Source organism: Emys orbicularis, chromosome 2, assembly GCF_028017835.1.
Source record: "Emys orbicularis isolate rEmyOrb1 chromosome 2, rEmyOrb1.hap1, whole genome shotgun sequence".
NCBI lineage: Eukaryota > Metazoa > Chordata > Testudines > Emydidae > Emys > Emys orbicularis.
In genome coordinates, this window is record NC_088684.1 from 199,776,294 (window position 1) to 199,798,347 (window position 22,054).

Sequence of the window (22,054 nt, forward strand, 5' to 3'; positions counted from 1 at the left end):
ATCCATAGCAACCACTGGAATACTTTGCATTGCATTACAGGTTTTTTTTTTTTTTTTTTTTTTAATGTCTTATCTGCATCATATGCCTGGGCCAGTTCCGGTTGATGTGGATCTTGAGTCCATGTATAAAAATTTCAGTTTTACTCATAGATATCTCTATGATGGACGATATGTACAGGAAAAACAAGGATGGATGAAAGAAACGCTTGACCACCTCCCAGGACTGAATTCAACTGGTAAGAAGTAAGATGAACTGTGGATTTGTTTAGAAGACACAGGCATATAGAAGCTTGGAATGGTTGATGAGGTTATTTATTTTTTAATCAACGTAGGTGGAAGTAAACATTTATCAACATTTGGTCAAGTGTAACATAACCTGCATTTGTATTTTCATTATTATAATGGAGGTATGTGGAGACATACAGAAACCTTGAGACAGTTGTTTTTCTATTGCATACAGGAGTCCATTGGAAACTGAGGATGAGAGCATGAAGGTTAGATCTTAGGGAGGCAGTTCTTCATGCACAGCTTTTGTCAATCCTGATTTTTGTTTTCATAAATAAAAACATGGACAACGAAGATCATATGACGGTGGGGAAGGAAGGTGATATCATCAGCCAGGAAAATACCAGAAGTGCCTGAATTCCCTCACTCAAGTCCAAATGTGCTAGTTTCTTCAACAGCTGTCAACAGCTTTTCATACAGCATAGAATAAGATGGGTAAGGTGGAAGATCCAAGCGGTTGAAACACGTGTGTGCCCTGCAAATGGAAAAATGCAGTGTGGTAAGTTTCATTTACTTTTAACAAATAAACACTGCTTATTCTGACGGAAGTTCACTTATGTCCTCTAAATTGCTAAAAAGCTTTAATTAAATAAAGCCTGAGTGTTAAAATAAAAGCCCCTAAAATCCAAAGAGCCAGAAGATATTTTAAAAATATACATGCATCAATTTGAACTATATATATATACATAGACAAACTAAGCATTAACAGAAAGTATCTGTATGACAGGCTAGATCCTGCATTAGGCCCAGATCCTGCAATGAGCTCCATGTCGGTGAATCCCCTGTGCAAATGTGGGGTTCACTGTGGAATTAAGGCCTCAGACTTCATACAGAGTAATATTCACTGGTGCCACTTTGGTTGTTTTGTGCTGTTCCAGAAATGCAAAGCAGCTATACATCCGGTATAAGTGGCTGGTTAAGCTCTGCACTACAGGACAGTTATAAAACGGTTGGAATGTATTGGTAAATTTGGCCCTTTGAGTAGAGTAATAAGACAGGACTGACAACTGTAGGTTCAGAGGGAACACAGGAAACACTATAAAACCAACTGGTTTGGGTGCCTGAAAGAGGAAGGTCTCTAGAAAGCAGAATGTTGTTTCTGTAACTCACTTGTTATAAGGCTGGGTTTTAAATATTATTATTATTTTTATTTGTATTACTGTAACGTCTCAGAGCCCTAGTCAGGGATGAGGACCCCATTGATTACAGTCTATAGGTACCTACATGAGGTATTAATATTTAATAATAGGCTCTACAGTCTAGCAGAGAAAGGTATAACAAGATCCAATGGCTGGAAGTTGAAGCTAGACAAATTCAGACTGGAAATAAGGCGTATATTTTTAACAGTGACAGTAATTAACCAATGGAACAATTTACCAAGTGTTGTGGTGGATTCTCCGTCACTCGCAATTTAAAATCAAGATTGAATGTTTGTCTAAAAGATCTGCTCTAGGAATTATTTGGGGAAGTTCTATAGCCTGTGCTGTACAGCAGGTCAGAATCTATGTATTGGGCTAGGCATCGTACAAACACAGACAAGATGTCCCTCTCACAAAAAATTTACAATTTAAGCCAGTTGATACATTTTTCAACAAAATACGGGACACATTTCCCATGAAAAATATCCCCATTTTCCAACCAATTCTAGTTTTAAATCACGCTTGAATCGGGGGAAAGATTTCCGTTTGTATTCCGGCTTTGCTAAATCTTTTACTATTTCCTTTTCTTGTAGTAACCCTGGTGATCAAAAATCCTCAAGATTTAAAACACTTTTATGGGAGCAGGAGGAGGCCCCAAGAACGGGAGGCTAATCCTAAATTACTAACAAAAATTGTTCCAGTCAGTTCAGCATAAAAATGCTATTTGCTTTTTAGTTTTGAAACACACTGACCTTTACAAATATCCCCAACAGCCTCAAAACCATGCTAAATAGTAATCCATCATGCTGTGCTTAATCTATCTCTGTAGGGAGTGCACATATATGTCTCCTTTCCCCCCAAAGCCCTAGGCATGGTGATGGGTGTTGTTCATGTCTGGTATTTCATATCCACATCAGGCCAGATCTTCAGCTACTGTAAAATGGCAGAGCTGCAATGAAGCCAATGGAGCTATGGTGATTGATGAGAATCTGGCTCCTGGTATTTTTAGAATCTATTACCTTGTTTTACTTCCAGCTCTCAGATCTCATCCTTTAATGCATGTTGTTTCCTATGAGCTGAAGCAGAAGAGCCCTTCCTAAAGTAGACTCCCTCTTATCCTCTGCTGCTCATTTGTTAGGCCAACCAAAAAAACCAGGCTGAAGGCAGATTAGTTGGCATGAGACTTGTAGAACTGAAAGGGGAGATTTATCAAGCACCCACGGTGAATCATTAAAAGCTATCAGGAAATTGAAACAGCCAGAGGCATAGTCTCCATTGCACTGCAGCATTTCAATTAGGAGAGCTTTTACTAGTTTTTCTGAATAAAAAATTGTAAACTGGTTATTCTCTGAGAGAGTATGCCATAAAAGCAATTTCCTTTGGAAATGAACTGGGAACATAAAGGAGTTAGAGAAATAAATGAACCTTGATAAAGTCATTATTATAATACATTTCACAAGTTAGTGCATCGTGTGGTGTATGCATTAGAGATAAGTAGCCTTCTACCATTATTTGTGTTCCTCAGCCATCCCCACTAAGCCCTACCAATGCGTGTCAACCCTCTTCAGGAGCTAGAAGGTGGTTGAGTTCCCTTGGTCCATTCAGTCACCGGACTCTGCTGAGACTAGCAGCAAAAGTGCTGATTAGTGCTACCTGCAATGGTGTTTACTGTGATATGGACACCTGTCCACTAGGAACTGGACTGAGATAATCAAACTCATTTCAATCAAGCCAGTGAGCAAGCTTCTGATGTTAATGACTTTCAGTCACTCTTCATCTGGGACAGATTCAGAGCACAGACCTACTTGTTTTCCTATTACCAGTTCTCCGAAACAAAGTCTCTCAAAACTGAAGCCATTATTAACTTTTGAGTGTCACACATAAAGAGCATTTAGGGGCAGAGAAGAATCTTCTTTGTGTCATTCCTTTACAATTTGAATGGAAGGCAAGGACCTAACATACTGTGTGTCCTCAGAGCCATACAAATGGCTCTTCGTTGGACATACAAGCAAACATCGGATTACGGGTTTGTACAGGACAAAGGCTTATGTAGAGGAGGACAGCCGGGTACAGCAGATTATTACAGGGTCATATAACGGGGGAGGAACTATTGGAGGGAAAAAAGGGAAGGGAACCTCAAAATGTCTGGAGATGTTTGGACATTTATCCAAACAAAACATTTGTACCCTCTAACCCAAAAGTATCTGTCATACAAAAAGATCCCCAAACAACCAAATAAAAAAGGGAAACTCTCAGGCTAACTACCATGCAGGTACCATACATTGCCAAAGGACAAAATATGGGGTTAAATTCTGTTCTATTAATCTATGTAGTCAGCCCAGTTTTACACCAGTGTAACTAAGAACAAAATTTTTCCGTGTGACCTTCTGCAGCGTTGTAAGTGGGCCAGCTGTCATTTCCTGTTCTTTGTTGCAAGGGCCAAAGTCTGGGGACAGGCTTGATGTGCTGGGCCCAGGGTGTCAAGTGTCTGCTTATGTAATGCAGTGACAAGTTCTGATTTTTGGTTTGGGGAGGGGGATAGACAGGAGGAAGATAAGCCTTCCCTGTTCCTTCTCAGTATTGCTGAGAAGGCATTACTTTTGCTTCTTGCAGCTGAAAGTTGAAACCCTTTCCTTTTCCAGCTGAACCAAAAGGCATTCAACTCACCGCTTGGGTTGTTTATATTATATGTTATGTGATTCCTAAGCACATAGGTCAATTAAGAGGCAGGGACATTTTCTGTAATGTCACAGTCCCTTAACTTTGTGCCCAATCCTGCAAGGGGCTGAGCACCTCCTAAGGTGTGCTGAGCAGCCTCTATGGCCACTGATGTCACTGTAATCAGAACATGGCAGGAGAGGCTCAGTATTTTGCAGTATTCGGCCCTTTGTGTGTATTGGAGTGGAAATGCTGCATGAGCAAGGGAAGAAACAATAATTACATTTTGCGAATAGGCTTTCTTCTTTCAGTTAAGCCTCTAGCTAGCCCTGTTAGCCTGTTGACATTTATGAGAGCATATTCAGCAAGTATGAGGACCCAAACTCAAAAGAGCAGAGTATTTACACCTTTATGAAACTGACTCCTACACTTTTAGAAGAAAACATAAGATAAAGTAATCTAAACTATGACCTACTTATCATGCTCTTGTCTTGAAGGGAGAAAAACTATCAACTGATAACTTAAATTTCTTTCTTCTTTGCAGTCTGTAGTTATAACTCCTCGTAGTTTGTGGGGGTCTGAATCTCTAAATCTCTCTTAGTGTCTCCACTGCTACTTCTCTCCTTTTAAATGTCCTCTCTAAAAGTTACATGTAAGCTTTCAAGCTCTTGGCATTCTTCTTCTTTTGTCACTTCCCTTAATCTTTATAATGCTGACAGTCCAAAGGCAGCAAATGCACACACAACCCTCCCCTGTCAAACTTATGGATTTAACCCGTCAGCTGTAATAAGGCTTGCTTTCTGACAGAACAGTACCAGAGAGACAGAAATGGGCCACTTGTTCCTCTCACCTTGCTTTTTTAGGGAGAGGTACTAACTCCCAGCCACAATCCTCAAATCTCTCAGATCTTCCATACACATATCTACGTTTGTTCCTCTTTGTTTGTGAAGGGAAACACTCAATGGTTCCTCTTGGGAATTTTTTGCTTAAGAAGTGACCTGGGGCTCTAAGGTTATATTTCTGTTGTATTAAACAAAAATGGTTTATGCTTCCTTTACTGGAGGACCAGTTTTCCAAGGGTCACATATCTGAATCAGTTTGTGCCTTGGATTATTGACTGTCCTAGTAACATTTTATTGTCAGCATGAAATTTTGCCAAACATATACATAATGAGAATATAAAGAACAACAATATAGGAACTATACTTTGAATAGGAGAATTATATTATATCCCATAATCATCTCCCTTAGACTGAACTGTAATAGGGCGATTAGGAGAGAGGAAGGGACTCAAGAAGGAAAGAGAGGGGAGGAGGAGGAGGAGAAGGACCAAGGATTAAAAAAATAACAAAACAACACACACACCACTAGGAAAGGGGGAAATGATGAATTTATATCCTGTTATTTGTACATCCAGTACCTTAATTGTTATATGGCAGTTCTGGATATTATGATGACAGGTGCCTAATAAATATTTTAGGACCTAGAGAGATCATTTATGTAAGATCAAATATGTACTGATAATCTGCATATGCTAACTGCAGACAATATGCTGGTATTTATAAATTACTTTGTAGAACTAAAATCACTTTCAAGGGAAAGTCAGCTAATTCTCTATGTTGATTGAGAAAGTAAAGGCTTCTCAGGTACAGATTATTTGCAATTCTTATTGAAATCGCTGGGCCGAATCCTGAGGTCCTTATTTGATTTTTACCTAGGCAGAACTCTGCTTCAAGCCAATGAGAGTTTTGCCTGACTGTGAAGGAGAAACAGAGTAAGGATTTCAGGATGTGTCCCAATGGGAGGTATAAGTGTTCAGCACTTCTCAGGATCAAGCTCTTAGCAGAGGGCATTGTCTTCTCAGACAGCTGTAACAGAATGTTTTCCCCTCTCTTTGCACATACTTTTCAGATGAAGTTGTTTCCTTAGTTTTAGACACAGCTACATGATTTAATATAAGAAGTTTTTTTTGGTATTCATTACAACAGTATGGTGGGGAATTAAGGTCAAGTTCTTGGGAGACGGAGGGAGTTGGCTGAGAGCCAAAAATCTGCATGACACAAGATAAGAGCTTCCCCTGCTTCAACAAGGCTATAGATGGGAAGAGGTTTTCTCAGATCTTCATCCAGCTATAAACCCAAACAGTAGAACGATCTTTCCCCCATGGGAAACTTACTAAAAACCAAGCACTGGGAGTCAATGTATAACTGCTGCATTTCAAAGGGGAGTCTTCCATATTAAACAGGGAGAGTAAACCTGGGGCCTGAAGAACAGAAACCAGCATAAATAACATTAAGTGCCTGGACTCTGTTACCTAGTTTGTGGTATCTCATTTGATTCGCTACAGCAGTTTGGAGGAAAAACAAATCATAGTTTTACATTGACAGAGTCCTGTAGGAGTTAGACACACTCTGGTTGGATACTGCTGCAGAGTCACGTTCTTGTGGTCTGGGAGTAGAGCAATATCTCTGATCTGTTTTCTGCTTTGGCTGCCTTTATTCTAATGTGTACACATGATACATAGATGTAGATTAGAATAAAATAACCTATGTCTCATTTCCCATGCATAATGGAAATAATCCACTTGTTGGGTCTGATAGTCCTTATACCAGTGTTTCACACCAGTGTTGCTCTATTGACTTCAGTGGATTTATTCCTGATTCACACCAGCATAAGTGAGGTTAGAATAAAGCTCCTGGAGTCCAAATCTTCCAAACCACTCTAAAGTCCTGACTACTGTAGATATGTCTATACCTGAAGCTGGAGGTGTAATTTCCATCTTGAGAATACATATCCATGCTAGCTCTAATTGAGTACCGCATTAAAAATAGAAGTGTACCCATGACAATGTGAGGGGCTAGGCACCCTGCATACAATCCTTTCCAAGATGTTAGGCTGTGTCTACACTTAAACTGCTAGAGTGGCCCAGCTGCACTGCTGCAGTTTGTCGCTGTAGCTCGTCCGAGTAGACACTCACTACAGCAACAGAAGGGGTTTTCCCATCACTGTAGTTAATCCACCTCCCCAACAGGCAGTAACTACATCAATGGAAGAATTCTTCTGTCAGCCTGCACTGGGGGTCAGGTCTGAACACCTGTCTCCTGGGAGAGAGGGGGGATTTTTCACATCCCTGAGAGAAGTAGCTATGCTGAGGTAAGTTTTCAGTATAGACCAGCCTTTGGTATGTACTTGGGTGGATGGCCCCTCCTGCCGCTGCGGTTACACTGCTATTTCCAGAAAGCCCTACCATGAGTGCTATGTATTAATTTTAGTACTATTACAAGTATCATTTCACCTCAGAAATTCACACCCTGTGTCTTTGCTGATAGTGCTGCATGTTGTGGCAAGTGTTAGGCATTACTACATCTGTATTCATTGGTAAACAAAACAGGAGCAATTGCACACTGCATCACTAAAGCATAAGGACAATGTGTATGGGAGAGTCACACATCTAAAACAGCTATCAAGAGAAGGAAGAAGAGACCAAAGAGGGAGCCCTGGGTTCTTACAAAATATTTAAAACTCTTCTTGATACTCTGTAAAACATCTGGAAATGTTCAGACCAGACCTAGCCATTAAAACCCAGCAACCCCACATCCATCTCTGTGCCAGGCCCAGCTGAAGAAGCCAACTGCTTGGAGGTTTATGCAACTTTTTGCAGATTTCTATGGCAGAAGAAACAGTCATAATTTTTGGTGGACTGGGGCCTAAGACTCTTGTAGCGTTCATGAAAAAACTCAAGCCAAAAGTTAGGGTCCTAAATCCATATTTGAACACCTAACTGATCTAACCTGATTACTTCTAGGGCACATAGAAAGGGTCATCTATTTTCCCCATGCATTAGAAAATGGGGGAGGGGGATAAGTGCAAATGTAGAGGTGGGGAATTGTTTGAGTGGGAGAAGGATTTGTAGTGAGTTACCTTAAATTGGTACACTTAGTGTGCATTTTTAAATTATGCCCAAGTGCCTAGAGGATATGGTCAGATGCTCTTTAATCCTCTAAACAAATCCATAATTAGGCATCTAAATAAAAAGTTCAAGTAAATGTGGATTTAGGAGCTTAATTTTCAGTGTCCAGTTTTTGGCATTTTGGCCCTGGTGTTTTTTATATTTCTGACTGCTATATGCACTCAACAGCGCTCTACAATTATTAAATAATAAAGATGGTAGTTCATGGTGAACAATCTGGGTTTTTCCCCCATCAGAAATGGTTGCTTCACTTTTCTGGATCACATTGCTCAGAAAGTTCTAGAGGGTTCTGTAGCTCTGTCCTGGAGAGAAGGCTTCTTCGGGGGAGAGTGAGACTTGAGTAATCAGTGGACAAACTTAAGGCAGTTAACTTGAATATCTTGAGGCTAACTGAATCTAGGTCAAAAGCAATGTCTAGGTTAACACAGAAAGTTAAGCAGAGCAGAATGAGGCAAATTACCTTATTAGCCCTTGACAGGTCAGCCTGGCATTTCTTATATACACTACAAAACCCGCTCATCTTCACACAGAGAAGTCTAATGTAGATGGATTTCTACAGAAATGCTGCACAACTTGGAACTTGTACTTTTTGTGATTCTTCATGTTCACAATCAGGACTGTCCATAACCACCTCTATAGCCCATCTATAGAGGTGGTTATGGACCTCTCAAAGACTCGGGAAAACAAATGGGACTTACAGAATGCCCGGAAAGTCATTAGACTTGGTCTCTGTCAAACCAAAGTAGGAAGCATGTGATAAAATCAAAGGATTCTCCTTGAAAATCAAAGGTCAGCAGCACCCTCCCAGGCCTGTCTACCCTTTGGATTTGCCCTGATTCCAGCCATCCCTGGCCACCCACCAGAACAGTTGCACTGGAGCAAACCCCTAATGCAGATATGGTAAATTGCAGTTGGCAACAGTGCAGTTTACCACTGCTTGAAATGGGGTTTGCACCAATACAGCTTACATGGTTGTCTGGTCACTGGTGGATGAAACGAGGGCTAATTCCTGATGCAGATGAAACTAGGGCTAATTCCCCCAGTTTCCTGAAAGGACTGTATGTTGGAGCACCTCAGCTGTTCTTAACTGGAGGTGGTCTCTAATGTACGCAGGTCCCAAGCCATTGAGGGCTTTATAGGGCAAGAACAACACTTTGAATATCCTTCTGGAAATGAACTGGAAGCCAATTTAGATCCTGAAGCACAGGTGAGAGGTCTTCCCTGAATGAGGAATGTTAAGCAAATAGGGCACTTCCTTAGTTGAAATCTCTTAATGGTGGTAAGATGTAGCCTATATAGAGTGCATTGCAGTAGTACAATCTCAAGGAGACAAAAGCATGGCTAGACATAGTGACATCCACATTCAAGAAAAGAAGTCAGAACCTAGATGGAAGGCAGTGTGGTCTAGTTGACAGAACACTGACTAGGACTCAGAAGATCCAGGATCTATTCCTGGCCCTGCTATTGGTCTCTTGGGCAAGCCACATCACCTCTCTGTGCCTCAGTCTCCCCATCTGTAAAATGGGGATAATGATATTGACCTCCTTTATGACACATTTTGAGATCTACTGATGAAAAGTGCTATATAAGAGCTAGGTATTATTATTATTATTATGGTTGGACACAAATGGATGCAAATATTCTTGGCCACTGTTGCAGCTGTGGAATCCAACAAGATGCCCAGGCAGTGAATCTATGTCATAAACACCAGGCACTTTCCCTAAACCAAGACAACTGCCTCTGCCTTTCTCCCAAAATCTTCCCACAGCCTATATGCATTATTCCAGTCTTGTCTGGGGTGAGCCTCAGCAAGTTCTCGAGCAAGCTTCAATCTGTTAGGAACTTGGTAAATCATTCAGCTGCACATACTGAGCCAATTAGAATGGATATATAAATCTGGGTGGTATCATAGAATATGAGGATTGGAAGGGATCTCATCTAGTCCAAGCCCGTGCTCAAAGCAAGACCAATCCCCAGACAGATTTTTGCCCCAGATCCCCCCTTCAAGGATTGAACTCACAACCCTGGGTTTAGCAAGCCAATGCTCAAACCACTGAGCTATCCCCCCCCACTAAGCTGTACTCATCACACTGACTACAGCCCATTTCTTCACTAAGCTTCCTAATGGTCCCATACACATTACTATGCAAGTTTTGTGTGCAGATGCTGGGTGGTTGGTGGCCTCTGATATACAGGAGCTCAGACTAGATGATCTGGTGGTCCCTTAAGGCCTTAAACTCTATGAGTCTATGACATGCTGAATAGTGGGATGACAAAATGGAACAAATGAGATCCAGTGGAGGTGTTCAGATCTGAATCCCTATGGGACTTGGGCTAGGAAATGGGTATCTGGCTGAATCAGAGAAATCTCACAAGCTCTGAAATCTCACAAAAAGATTTGGTTTGGATCTGAGGAATTAGCATCCTGACCATTCCCTACTATTTAAAGGACTCCAAATGTGAAGGTCTGGTTTCAACCCATCTCTAAATATAAAGCAACAGAGGGTCCTGTGGCACCTTTAAGACTAACAGAAGTATTGGGAGCATAAGCTTTCGTGGGTAAGAACCTCACTTCTTCAGATGCAAGTCTTCTAAATATAAAGGATACCAAAAGAAATCACCCTTCACTGAGTGCAGTTGTAGGTTCAGTGGCTGTGTCGTGATGAAGTGACACTTGTCCTTTGCTGCTCTTGTATTCACTGTCATTAACTGCCAGAAACACTGAAATGAAGTGTTGTGCTCATCTTCTCTACAGCATTTAAGATTTTATTCATAATACAGACATACCTTGGAAGGGATGTTATTTTCCCCCATTTCTCTATACAGAAGCGCCGCAGACCATTGCTCCCTCGAAGGGCTGCAAACCCCTCATATGGCACACTAGATGTTCCAGTGACAAACTGCAGGAACCGTAGCCTCTGTTCATTGTTAAATCTCTCCACCGCTGCCCAGAACCACCGTATTACAATATGCCCATCATGGTAACCTGAGAGAGAAAGATTAGAAACATACAAATTAAGTGGGAACTGGATCTGATGATGTACCATTTCAATACATTTCCACAAAAAGGAATGTGAGCTATTAGCTTCTCTTGCTACAAAACCTCAGCCAAAGGACTGAACTAATGATTGATGAGATATGTCTTAGCCCTCTTGTCTTCTCACCTCTGGATAACTTAATACAGCTAACTAATTTGAAACTACAAAATTCCATGTACAGCAAAGCTCACATTTATAACTCACGTATACAGCCCTTTCCCAAAACATTTTGGCAAATACTGTGGTTATCCATGATAAACATAAATGACTAAAGTTGATATTCTATATGGCTCATGACAGCTTGATGGAAAGGCTACATTTCTGATTCCCAAATACAACCAAGGCTGTAGAACTGGAAAAATTGTTACATCTATAGCAGATAACATTCAATGGTGATTCTTTAAAACAATGTAATAAGAGGGGTAAAGAAATTAAATCAATGGTCCAGATCGTGAAGCTAGCATAGGAAAGTGCCGGCCCAGCTCCCTGCATCCTAGGTATGAATCACTTTAAGGGGACATACCCTCTTCATGGCCAATACCAGTCCCTTTTGGGGTTGTATTGGTATTGGCCAGTACAACTCCAACATCTGGAGGGGAATGGCTGCTGCAAGCCCTTCCCTGGCAGACTTGCCACCACAGCTCTGGGCTTGAGATCATGCTAGTGAAAGCCAGAATGAACCCATGCTCAATCTGGCTCAATAATTATATTTAAATAACACTCTATGCAGAAGAGTTAAACATGAAAACCATTATAGGGAACCCTCCTTATGGCTAGTAGCTCAGTGCTTAAGCAACAAATAGGTAAGAATAGTTGGTGGTCAGCCAGCAGCCAAAATTTGCGTCTTGTGTTTATGGGGGAGGACAGGTCAACTCCATTGAGTTTTCTTTTGTGTTGTAGAGCCGAGGGACCTGGGGGGACAACCCATTTGCCCATTACTCAACAGTTCCTGCCCACACTATGCTCTTTGTTCAAAACAAAACAAGTCCAACTAGTCGGGGCAGGGGATTTAGTGCTGGTGTTCAATGAAGGAGTGAAACACTTTGACTTGGGGGCTTTAACTTAGCGCTGAATTTTGTTAGAGTGTAACTGGGAGCAGAATTTGTCTCTATTGATGTTAATGGGAATTTTGCCATTTTCTCAATAAGGCCAGGATTTTACTCATATTGTTCAATATAAATAAAGTATAGGCTAAATTCTGCAGTCTCTACTCAGTCAAAACTCCCATTAAGTCAAAGGAATTTTGTCTGAGTAAGATCTGAGCAGAAACTGCAAGACCTGTTCTAGTATTAACGTGTCTATTGGCCAAATCATGAGGTCCTTATTTAGTTTTCATTGAGTCCTTCTTGAGAGAAACCGTCTGAATTCAGTGCGAGTTTCCCTCAGGAAAAATAGAGCAAACACTGAGTACACATCTCAGGATGTGGCCTGATAATAATGAAGATACTACTAAGTATGAGTAGATAGTTTACCTCCACGATATTCTGTGTTGTTACGCCAGTCATTGAGGTCTATTTCTGCAGTGCCTGCAATCACCAGCTCTAGCTCTCTGGCATCAAAAATGGAGACGAGTCTGGAGTCTACAACCTAAAACACAAACCATTCTTGAGTCCACTTTGACTGGAGGTACAGCAGATGCATTGTCTCAGAAAAACTCAGTCATGGCTCTGATGATTAGCTGCCTATTGTGACTAAGAGTGCATGTCAGCAGTTAGATTCCAATCACCTGCTAATAAATCAGTTGGTCTTCTTTTGTGAATTTGCTGAGAATTTTAATTATAAACAATGCTGATCTATGAGGAGATATGATCAGAATGGAACAGCAGAAGGAAAAGGAAATAGTTTGTGCAGAGGACTTCTTCCTACAGCATCTCTTCTGAAAAGTGATATAAATGGTCAACTGCGAATGAGATTTGCAAAATGTAGGATATATTTTTCTATATTACTTTTAGTCTGTGTCAGAATATGGTTACAAGATAGCAGCCTTAGTACTTCATGCATGATTAAACTGAGGTTTATCATCTTAATGGTATTAAAAAAAATCCTTCACAAACTGTACAGTACTCGGATGAACACGGAATATAGAGACAAATATACAGCTTTTCAGCCTTTGTCAGTTCTTGCGGCGCTCGAGCACATTCATGAATTCTGCCACAGTGCAACTCTTGGAGCCAGATCCTCAGCTGACGTAAATTGACATAGCTCCAATGACTTCAATGGAGCAGTGCCCATTAACACAAGCTTGAGATCCAGCATTTTATATATTAGGGCTAGCCACAGTTTATAGGATAGAATGCTAGATGTCAAACCGCTCTGTGATGAGTTCCTTAGGGATATAGTATGTCTCACTATCTCTGGAAAGTTCTTCTCCTCAATCATGTGTTCATTCTGTACTTCCTCACACTCCAACCCCCAACAGAAGAAGAAAATTTGGAACCCATACTTCACTACAGTATTTTATACAACATCTTTCAAAAAGCCTTTATTGCTTAGAACAGCCACTAGTGGCTAGGGGTCAGATTTTCAAAGATACTTAGGTGCCTAATGATGCAGATACGTGCCTATGGGAATTTTCAAATGCGCCTGGGCAGCCTAGGAACCAAACTTCCATTGGAAACAATGGGAGTCAGGCACCTAAACTGCATACCGCCTTTTGAAAATCCCAAACTGATCTGCATCATTAGAAGCCTGAATACCTTTGAAAATCTAGCCTGAGGAGTCTTATAATCAACAATGGCCTCTGCTTAATATTGACTGGAAAATGGAACAAACCGAAAAACTGAAATAACCACAGAAGAAAAATCATTTTACAATTCTATATACTGAGCCTGATTCTCCTCTCGTCTGCACTAGTTTTACTCCAATAAATTTGGATTTACACCAGGGTAAGTGAGAGAAGAATCAGGCTCACTATGCTTTATAGACTGACATTTTTTCATAGTTACCAAAGCCAATACCAACAGTTAATATTGTCGTAGCTCATTAGTCAACAAACTCAGCCTCTGGCCAGGACAGCATATGACATACACAAGGAAAGTGAAATGTGGTTTGACAGGACACATCCTATCCAAACATGCCAGAAATTCTTATTCTATCTGAATGAAAGGAGACTTCTGCGGGGTACAGCAACCTAGGATAATGTCTTAGCAATTTATTTTATTTCCTTGCTTGTGATCTTCCAGTTCTCTGTGCCTCTGATTGGCAGGCACGAGTGGTGGAAAAGGCAAGACTCTGGGAACTGACTATATTTTGTAGTCTGAGCAGATAGAGGATTTGATCCTGAAAGTCCTTGTATGGTACACAGCAGGCTGCACAAGGTTGGCAAGTAGAAGACTCATGTGGGTGCAAATGAGATCAAGTGCTAGGCATGGTCTTCTGCACTGATAGTAATAAGCCTACCCTGAGTTCCCCCTCCCTTACTTGCAAGTGTGCATGGTGAAAAAGTGGCAGTATGTACAATTGTCTGAGGACACAAGGGCCTAAGTGCTGTCCTCATTTTACCAGTGTGGTGCTTAGCTATGTGCAACTTTCTCTGCTTTACTTTTACTATGAGATAGGAATATTGTTGTGACTGGATAGCAGTAATCTCATTAGTGCAGGTCAGGTTTACCTGTTCTTTTTTTCCCCATTCATCACTTTTTATTGTGCAGAATCAAGTGCACATTCAGCTACCTTCTCCCTTAATCACTAACATTAAACACATCATCTCCTGATGCTACTACCCCTGCCGGCTAAGGTTTTGAGAATTCCATTCATTTCTGGTATTGTCAGTAGGCTGCCCTTGTGCTTGTCACATTCAGATCATGAGTGGTGGATGGCGTGAGCAACTTTGTTACTTACTTCATAGAAGCCACGGACTAGAGCCTCTGTTTGCTGAACCACTCCTCGTTCCACACGCCACTTTACCATTCTCTCAATGTACTCCTTCTTGTTCTTTTCTGTCACCTGTGTATTTGAACCCCCAGATTTCAGCTCTCTTTCTGTCACCTATCAAATAGAAATACATATTGGGGTAGCAATGCAGAGATCACCATGTATTTCAAAATTCAAGGCAGGCTTTGCAAAACGGTGAGGCGCAAGCAACATTTCTGCATTCCTATCAGTACATCGCATCATTACAGCTCACCCTATGTTGGTGTCTCTCCCATTCCCATCAGAAAAATTAAAGTAATTAACAGGGGAAAAACACATTCCAAATGGCATATACAGATAATGATTCAGATTCTTTGATTCACCGACATCACACTTGGTGAAGTGGGACACATCAAGGTGCCATGATTTTCTCTGCTCAGCCCCTCTTTCCAGCACAGGCTACAGCAGCCATAGAAACATAGAATATCAGGGTTGGAAGGGACCTCAGGAAGTCATCTAGTCCAACCCCCTGCTCAAAGCAGGACCAATTCCCAACTAAATCAGCCTTGAGAATGCTCCAACTTCTTGTGCCAACTTGCAGTGGTCCCCCAGAAACCACTGACCAACTGATCATAGCCAAAACATAGCTCACTTTTACCACACGTGTTCATCCTGCCTTTCCCACCAAGAGCTGCAGGGAGGGTGACTTAGGAGCCAGTTATGCCAGCTCTATGCCTGCTGCAAACTTCCTAACCAGGGCAAAGGGAACAGGCCAGGACAGAGAATCTGCCCCAGTGTCGAGGAAGTCAGATTGTCTCACAGAAGAAATGCAATTAGTTGGTTGACTGTTGGCTCAAAAACTTACCTGTTTCAGTTCAAAAATTTTACTCTCATGTGACATGCTCCCTTAGGCAAAAATTGTTACTGTGAGTAAAGCTAAGTGGAAGCGTATATCAATGGCTATAGAATTTCATAGCATCTTAAGGGTTAATTTTAGTTGGTTTGATTGCTGAAGTTTGAGGCAGACAAGACGTGATTAGAAGGAATTAGCCTTAGGAACCTATGCAGTGAGCATATGATCTTTGGCAGATGTTGCAAAAAATTATCTACTTTGTAATTAAACTAATTTCAAATTCACTCTAATAGATTAAAGAAATTAAGAACAATTAAGGGTTTATTTGCATGAACATTTAGTCTGTGGCAAACTGGGGTGAGAGTCTACCTGTAGTAGCCTGCTGCAGAGAAACTGTCCATGTGGACCTTGCTGCCACGCATTTACACTTCATTAATGCACTCTGATCCAGTCCCATTCAGGCATGTGGTAATTCTCCAAAAAGGGCCATATTTTTGGAGGTTAATGTACCCAACCTACACTCCCCCCACATCACATATCCTTTCAAAGCTTATTTTATGTTCTTTTAGATGAAGTATGATAAGCAGCTGTCAAGTGGTGCCATATGACTGTAGGTGAGGTGAAACAACGGTACCCAAAATGAGAAAGTGTCATTTTTTGCACAGTTCCAGAAACACTGCAACAAGACTACAACTACAGATTTTACTCTTTAAATTAATTTCAACATCTTAATGTGGTGTTCATTGGTCAAACACCAATGTATGTCCAAGTGATAATGTATTAAAAGGTTTGTATTGGTTTTGCATGGACAAGTATTTTTTTTTTTTAACAGAAATGATGAAGCTGTGGCAACGATGTCAAATATCAACATATTGCAATATACTAACATGAAATGTTTTCACATTGCATATTCTTAATTGTCAGAGTGTGTCACAAGTGATTATAATAGTTTTCTATATTTTCAAATGAAATTTGCTGACCAGATGAGTTTCATATTGAAGGTTGTGCACCAGTAGCAGTAGATTGCGTGCCCATAGTTTGTACTGCATAGTGGGTAGATATAAATGTATGTGAATTCCTAATGTAATGCTTCTCCATTTGTACATATAATATAGTACATACAATGTAGTCTGCATATATAGGCAATTCATCTGTAATTGCCTAAGTATGCAGTACTAGTCTTTCAAATATTTTTAATTCAGTGACATGCACAGGTCAGTATTAGTGTTAGAGATGACAATACACAGCTTCATATCGGGCTTCAATCAAAGTGCTCTAAAATGGTAATTTTGATACTAACATACAGATCTAATTTATATCTAATTTAGCATAAGTCTGTATATGTGTACAAAATGAAAAATGGTGATAGTGGTGGTGGTAATGCTAACAATATAATAAATTTACCACTACAGAGAAATTACAGTATATGAAGACATTGAGCACACAAGCCCCTTAAAGTTTACATCAAAGAGAAAAAGACTCTTCACAAACTTTGAAAAATGTGTTATTTGTCAAGAAAATCAAAAGAATACAAAACTGTCAAAGCAATCAGTGCTGGACAGAATTCTGTGATGCTGGCAGCAGAAGTCAGGAGAGATGAATTGTATTGATGGCTACTGGATGAGTTTTCTAGTTTAGAGGATGTGCCACCAATACTCTGTCACAGGGTTTGCTTTCAGAAATACACAAGCAAGTTGAATGTTGCACATGTCAGAGTTTTACTGAACCCAGGGAAGAAAACAGAATCTGAATCTGATCAGAGAACATCATGTTCATCTGCTTCTATAGCCACCAGCGCAAGCATGTCCTCCAGCGATTGGCCCTGTTGCATTGTTTGCTTGAGAAAACCACACAAGAAAGACAAGAAACTTAATAAAATAGGAACATTTGAGAACAACCAATCTAAGGGAGGTAGCATGTCAAAGACAAGATGATGACATATTGCACTGATTATCTGTAGAAGACTTGATTGCTTTTGTCACTCAACATGCCTTTCTTCCTCTTTGAGTAAAAAGAATCTTAAAGCAAAACCATCTAGTTGCACTGCAACAATACAGTCACATTATGAAATTGCACTTTATCAGCTGGTAGAAGAGATAGACAATTATATTATGTACAACAAGAAGACTCTTCTGTCCAAGCTGCTACAAAGATATAACGCCCTACTTCCCTCAGATGTAGAAACTGAAAGCTATTCTAGTAGCAAATTATAGGCAAGATTAGAAAAACATTATGGTTCTGCAATTTCATTCTATGAACAGCACGGAAAATGCATATCTACCATTGTTCCAGGCAGCACAATAACATTAGCTAAAGCTATCCAAGCTGCTAGTCATCTGAAGCAGGAACTTAATTCATCCAAATGTTTTGTGGCTGTTCTTCTGGCGAATGAGCCTGATGAATAGCTTTCAAATGAACAAGTGATTTTGTATAATGCTGCTTCAATCCTTCAGTCTGAAATAGCCAAAATGAAAGCCTCAGTATGTTATCCAAAGTCAGGTGTTTGTAGTTTACAGAGGGCAGCTACTTTTGTGCCCCAGTTGGTGCAGGAGTTTGTCCTTTGGTTGGTAGATAATTCAGCCAGCGGTGTCGTCCTTGAGAAGACATTCAAAGAAGGTGTCTCTCAGTTGCAGAGTGCGTAGTATTTAAGTGTTCTAAAATGATCACACCTCTACACACAGGTCTTGCTGCATGGCTAAACCCATGAGTTTGGGCCTCACAATTGAACTGACATACTGTACCTTCATGGATTCTGTAATTATGATGAGCTGAGGCAGTTCATCACTAGTGTTGCAAAAACTGAAGTAGAAAGACTCCAGAGGGGTATGTTCATTTCAAATGGAATTACACCCCTTCATGCTGGTAGAAATCTCATCCATAAAGGAGACAGTAATATAGACATCAGCATAGAGAGCATTGACGGAAAGGTACCTTCTTTTCAATGGCTAGAGTGGTATTTGAAGAACAGTTTGCAGATAGTTCAGCATCACAAGAAATATCACTGACCCAGGGGAAAGAAAAGTCACTTATTCTACCCAGGTAATCAGAGACTCTTACGCAATGTGCAGTATTTGAAAAACCTAGAATACATCCAGAACCGACTCATGATAAAAAAACACTTAGAAAAAAAAACTCTTCTCACCTATAAATGAACAATGTCTGAGATCTCTTCTGGAGTCTCTTAAGACTACTACTTCATAACGTCCTACCAATACCAAATTGCATTGATATTGTTCACACTCATGTGATTCCATTTTGGTCTATTTTCAAGCATAAGCTTGCAACAAAGAAAGAGCATCTACACAGCAATTGCATACGCACCTATTGTGGATGAAGAACAAATGGAGAGATTTGTGACAGGTGCACTTGATTCTGATGGGACACATCGCTTCTTCAGCCTAGTCAAGAACTCAGTCATCAAAACATTTGCAGACATGGCCAAGAGGACCAAATTTAAGTTTGACAATGGAGGGACAATCACAGCAGCGATCAATCCAGCAATTGTTTTCCGCAAAGTCCTGCCCTTAGCAAGATGAAGAGATGATGTTTCAATGGCAACTGTTCTTTGTCACCGAAGAGGACAGGTGCCTGTGTTCTTCTTCCATGCTGATGGAACTATGAGAACAACAGACAAAGCTGAATTAGGGCATCAGCTGGAAGCTCAAGCTGAAAGAATCCATCAGCTAAGAGAATGCAACTAGAGATATGTCTACACAGCAAAGAAAAACCCACGGCTGGCTCATCCACACGGTCCTAGAGCCTGGACTCCAGTCCAAGCCCGAAGTCTACACAGCAATGAAACAACTCTGCAGCCTGAGCCCTGTGAGCTGACTTGGTTGGCACAGACCAGCAGTGGGTTTTTCTTTGCTGTGTAGACATATGCAAAGAAACCACTGTGTACATCAAAGATGCCAACGCTGTGATACAAATGATGGCTGGAGACAAATTCCACACATTCAGTGTATTGGCTGCTGAGTACTTGAGGCAGGTCCTAAAAGGATTTGAGAAAGCTAATTCTCTAATCAGAGTCTTTGACATATGATAACAGTAACTCTTTGAAAACTGCAGAAAGACAGCACTGGACAAGGTCTAAGGTTGGATGCAAAAAATACCAGGTGATTGGTGGACACCCTTTGCCTCCATGAAAAAAGTTTCTAAATGTGGCATCCAACAGCAGTCACTTGTAAAATTCCTCTGTGAATATATGGTTCAAAATGCACCTTCTTGTTGGAGGCTTTTACAATGGGGAAGTAGCAAAGTCCATCACCAGTGGGTATTGAAGTCCAAGACTTGTACAGTACTCAAGAGAAAGCAGATACAATGACGCCTTTGCATGCTGTATGTGCTAATATGGTTTTTGGGCCTCTCGGTGTCAAAGTAACCATAATAATTAGGTCACTTGACACAGAAGGTTTGGTTCTTGTGGTTCACTACTTTTCAAAAACGGAACACATATATAGCATGTAGATTGAAAAAGGCACCATTATCAGCACAACTGACAAGTGTCGCTTCATACTGTGCATGCAATTTGTGACGCACTCACTCCTGACTTCTGCAACATACTTCCTGCTGTGTCATCCCTATTTGGTACTGGGGAAAAAAAATCTGTGTTTGATGCTGTCAAAACAAAGGGAGCTTTATGCTCCAGAGATCTTGCCAAATTGGGAGAGAGTGACAGACAAGCTGCAATTTCTGCAGCAAGGAAATTGTTAGCAGCGATGTATGACCAGCGTAAGAAAGAAAAGGACACCCACATAAATCTGAATAGCTTGCACCTCAATCTAGCCATCAAAAAGGACAAGTCACTGGCCAAACTCCTACCACGTGAGGACAGTTTTGAAGAGCATGTCTAAAGAGCATATTGGCAAACAAAGATTTGGATGTCTTTGCACATAGGTGAACAAGATATTGGATCACCACTGCAACATGGATGGAAAAATGTGGATGATGAACTACTTCCTGTATTCTTCAAGGGCCCAGTGGCTTCTGAGCTTCTACAAGACCTTATTTGTTCCTATATCAGTAGGGGCTCACTGCACAATCAACTGTGTCTATAGTCAGAACAATCTTCCCTGCACAGAACTGTGTACATGCCAAAGCAATGGAGACCACACACTCAATAGAGACCATAATGGTGAACAAGATGATAATGAAGTTGACTAGAAATGTCACCAGCTCTATTACAGTTTAATTATACTTGTTCAAATTCATTATTCTATTTTGTTTCATCCTTTAGATAGTTGTCGTGATGCTTTGAGGTCACAAAGAAATGCAATTTTATGTTTTGCAATAATACATAGAGTCGTTAATCTAACAGAAACTAATGCAAATATTTCAAAGTTTTAATTGTGGATGGTATTATTGTTTATCCCATTTCTATGGTAATGGCACCACTTGTCAGTGTCACATCATACATCATCTTAAAGTAGACAGAATAAGCTTTCCAATGATGTATTATGTGCATGTGTATAGAGAGGGTACATTAAATCAACAAATCATGATGTCGGCTGCTCACCTGATTTCAAATAGGACTACATGAAAACACATTAACAAACTGTTAATGTACATCAGCAGGGTCCACATAGACAGTCTGCGGAAGGCTAGTGCAAGTAGATTCACACCCCAACTTGCCACAAACCATATATTTGAGTAGACAAGCCCTAAAAAAATGATTTAGAAAGTGATGGAACCTCCTTATGCCCTTTTCAGTTTTCTGCTGCATAGCAGTGATGTTTACTATAGATAATGAATGGGCTGCATACATGATTTATATGTTTATTAGTCCAAGAGATTGCATACAAAGCATATATAATATGATCTTCATTATTCTGCCCATTGACAGGGACTTAGAGTAGCATCATGAATTATGAAAACACTTGATGATTCATCCAAGCTCAAGCTTTAATGAGAAGCAGTAAGAGCAAGTAAGGGTAACCAGGGTAAAGTTAGACATAATGGGCTAGATCCTCAGCTAGTGTACATGGACTCCAATGGAGCTGCACTCATTTACACCAGCTGAGACTTTGGCCCCAGGGCTCAATTTCATCCCTGAAGACAGTGCATAGTTGTGACAGAGTCATGAAAGCCCCTGTTCAGCAAAGCAGTTATGCATGTCTAGCTTTAAGCATGTGCTTGAGTCCCATTGTCCCAAATCTCTTGCAGGATTTCCCAAAACATGCAGCCTTCCCGATGATTAATTTCTTCAGCTTCTTATTATTTCTATATAGTATACTATCCGAATCCTCATTATCTGATCCTC

At 40.6% G+C, this 22,054-nt stretch overlaps 1 protein-coding gene across 1 annotated transcript in view; it reads right to left on the reverse strand.

Annotated features, from left to right (window-relative positions):
• Nucleotides 1–648: 648 nt before the first annotated feature.
• HECW1 (HECT, C2 and WW domain containing E3 ubiquitin protein ligase 1) overlaps nucleotides 649–22,054 on the reverse strand; it is a 283,590-nt gene continuing 262,184 nt past the window's right edge. Inside the window, exons 24-27 of the mRNA XM_065398899.1 lie at nucleotides 14,931–15,077; nucleotides 12,563–12,677; nucleotides 10,840–11,038; nucleotides 649–760 (exon numbers count right to left, since the gene is read on the reverse strand). Of these exons, the coding sequence (XP_065254971.1) occupies nucleotides 649–760; nucleotides 10,840–11,038; nucleotides 12,563–12,677; nucleotides 14,931–15,077 (573 nt within the window). The remainder of the gene's footprint in view (nucleotides 761–10,839; nucleotides 11,039–12,562; nucleotides 12,678–14,930; nucleotides 15,078–22,054) is intronic.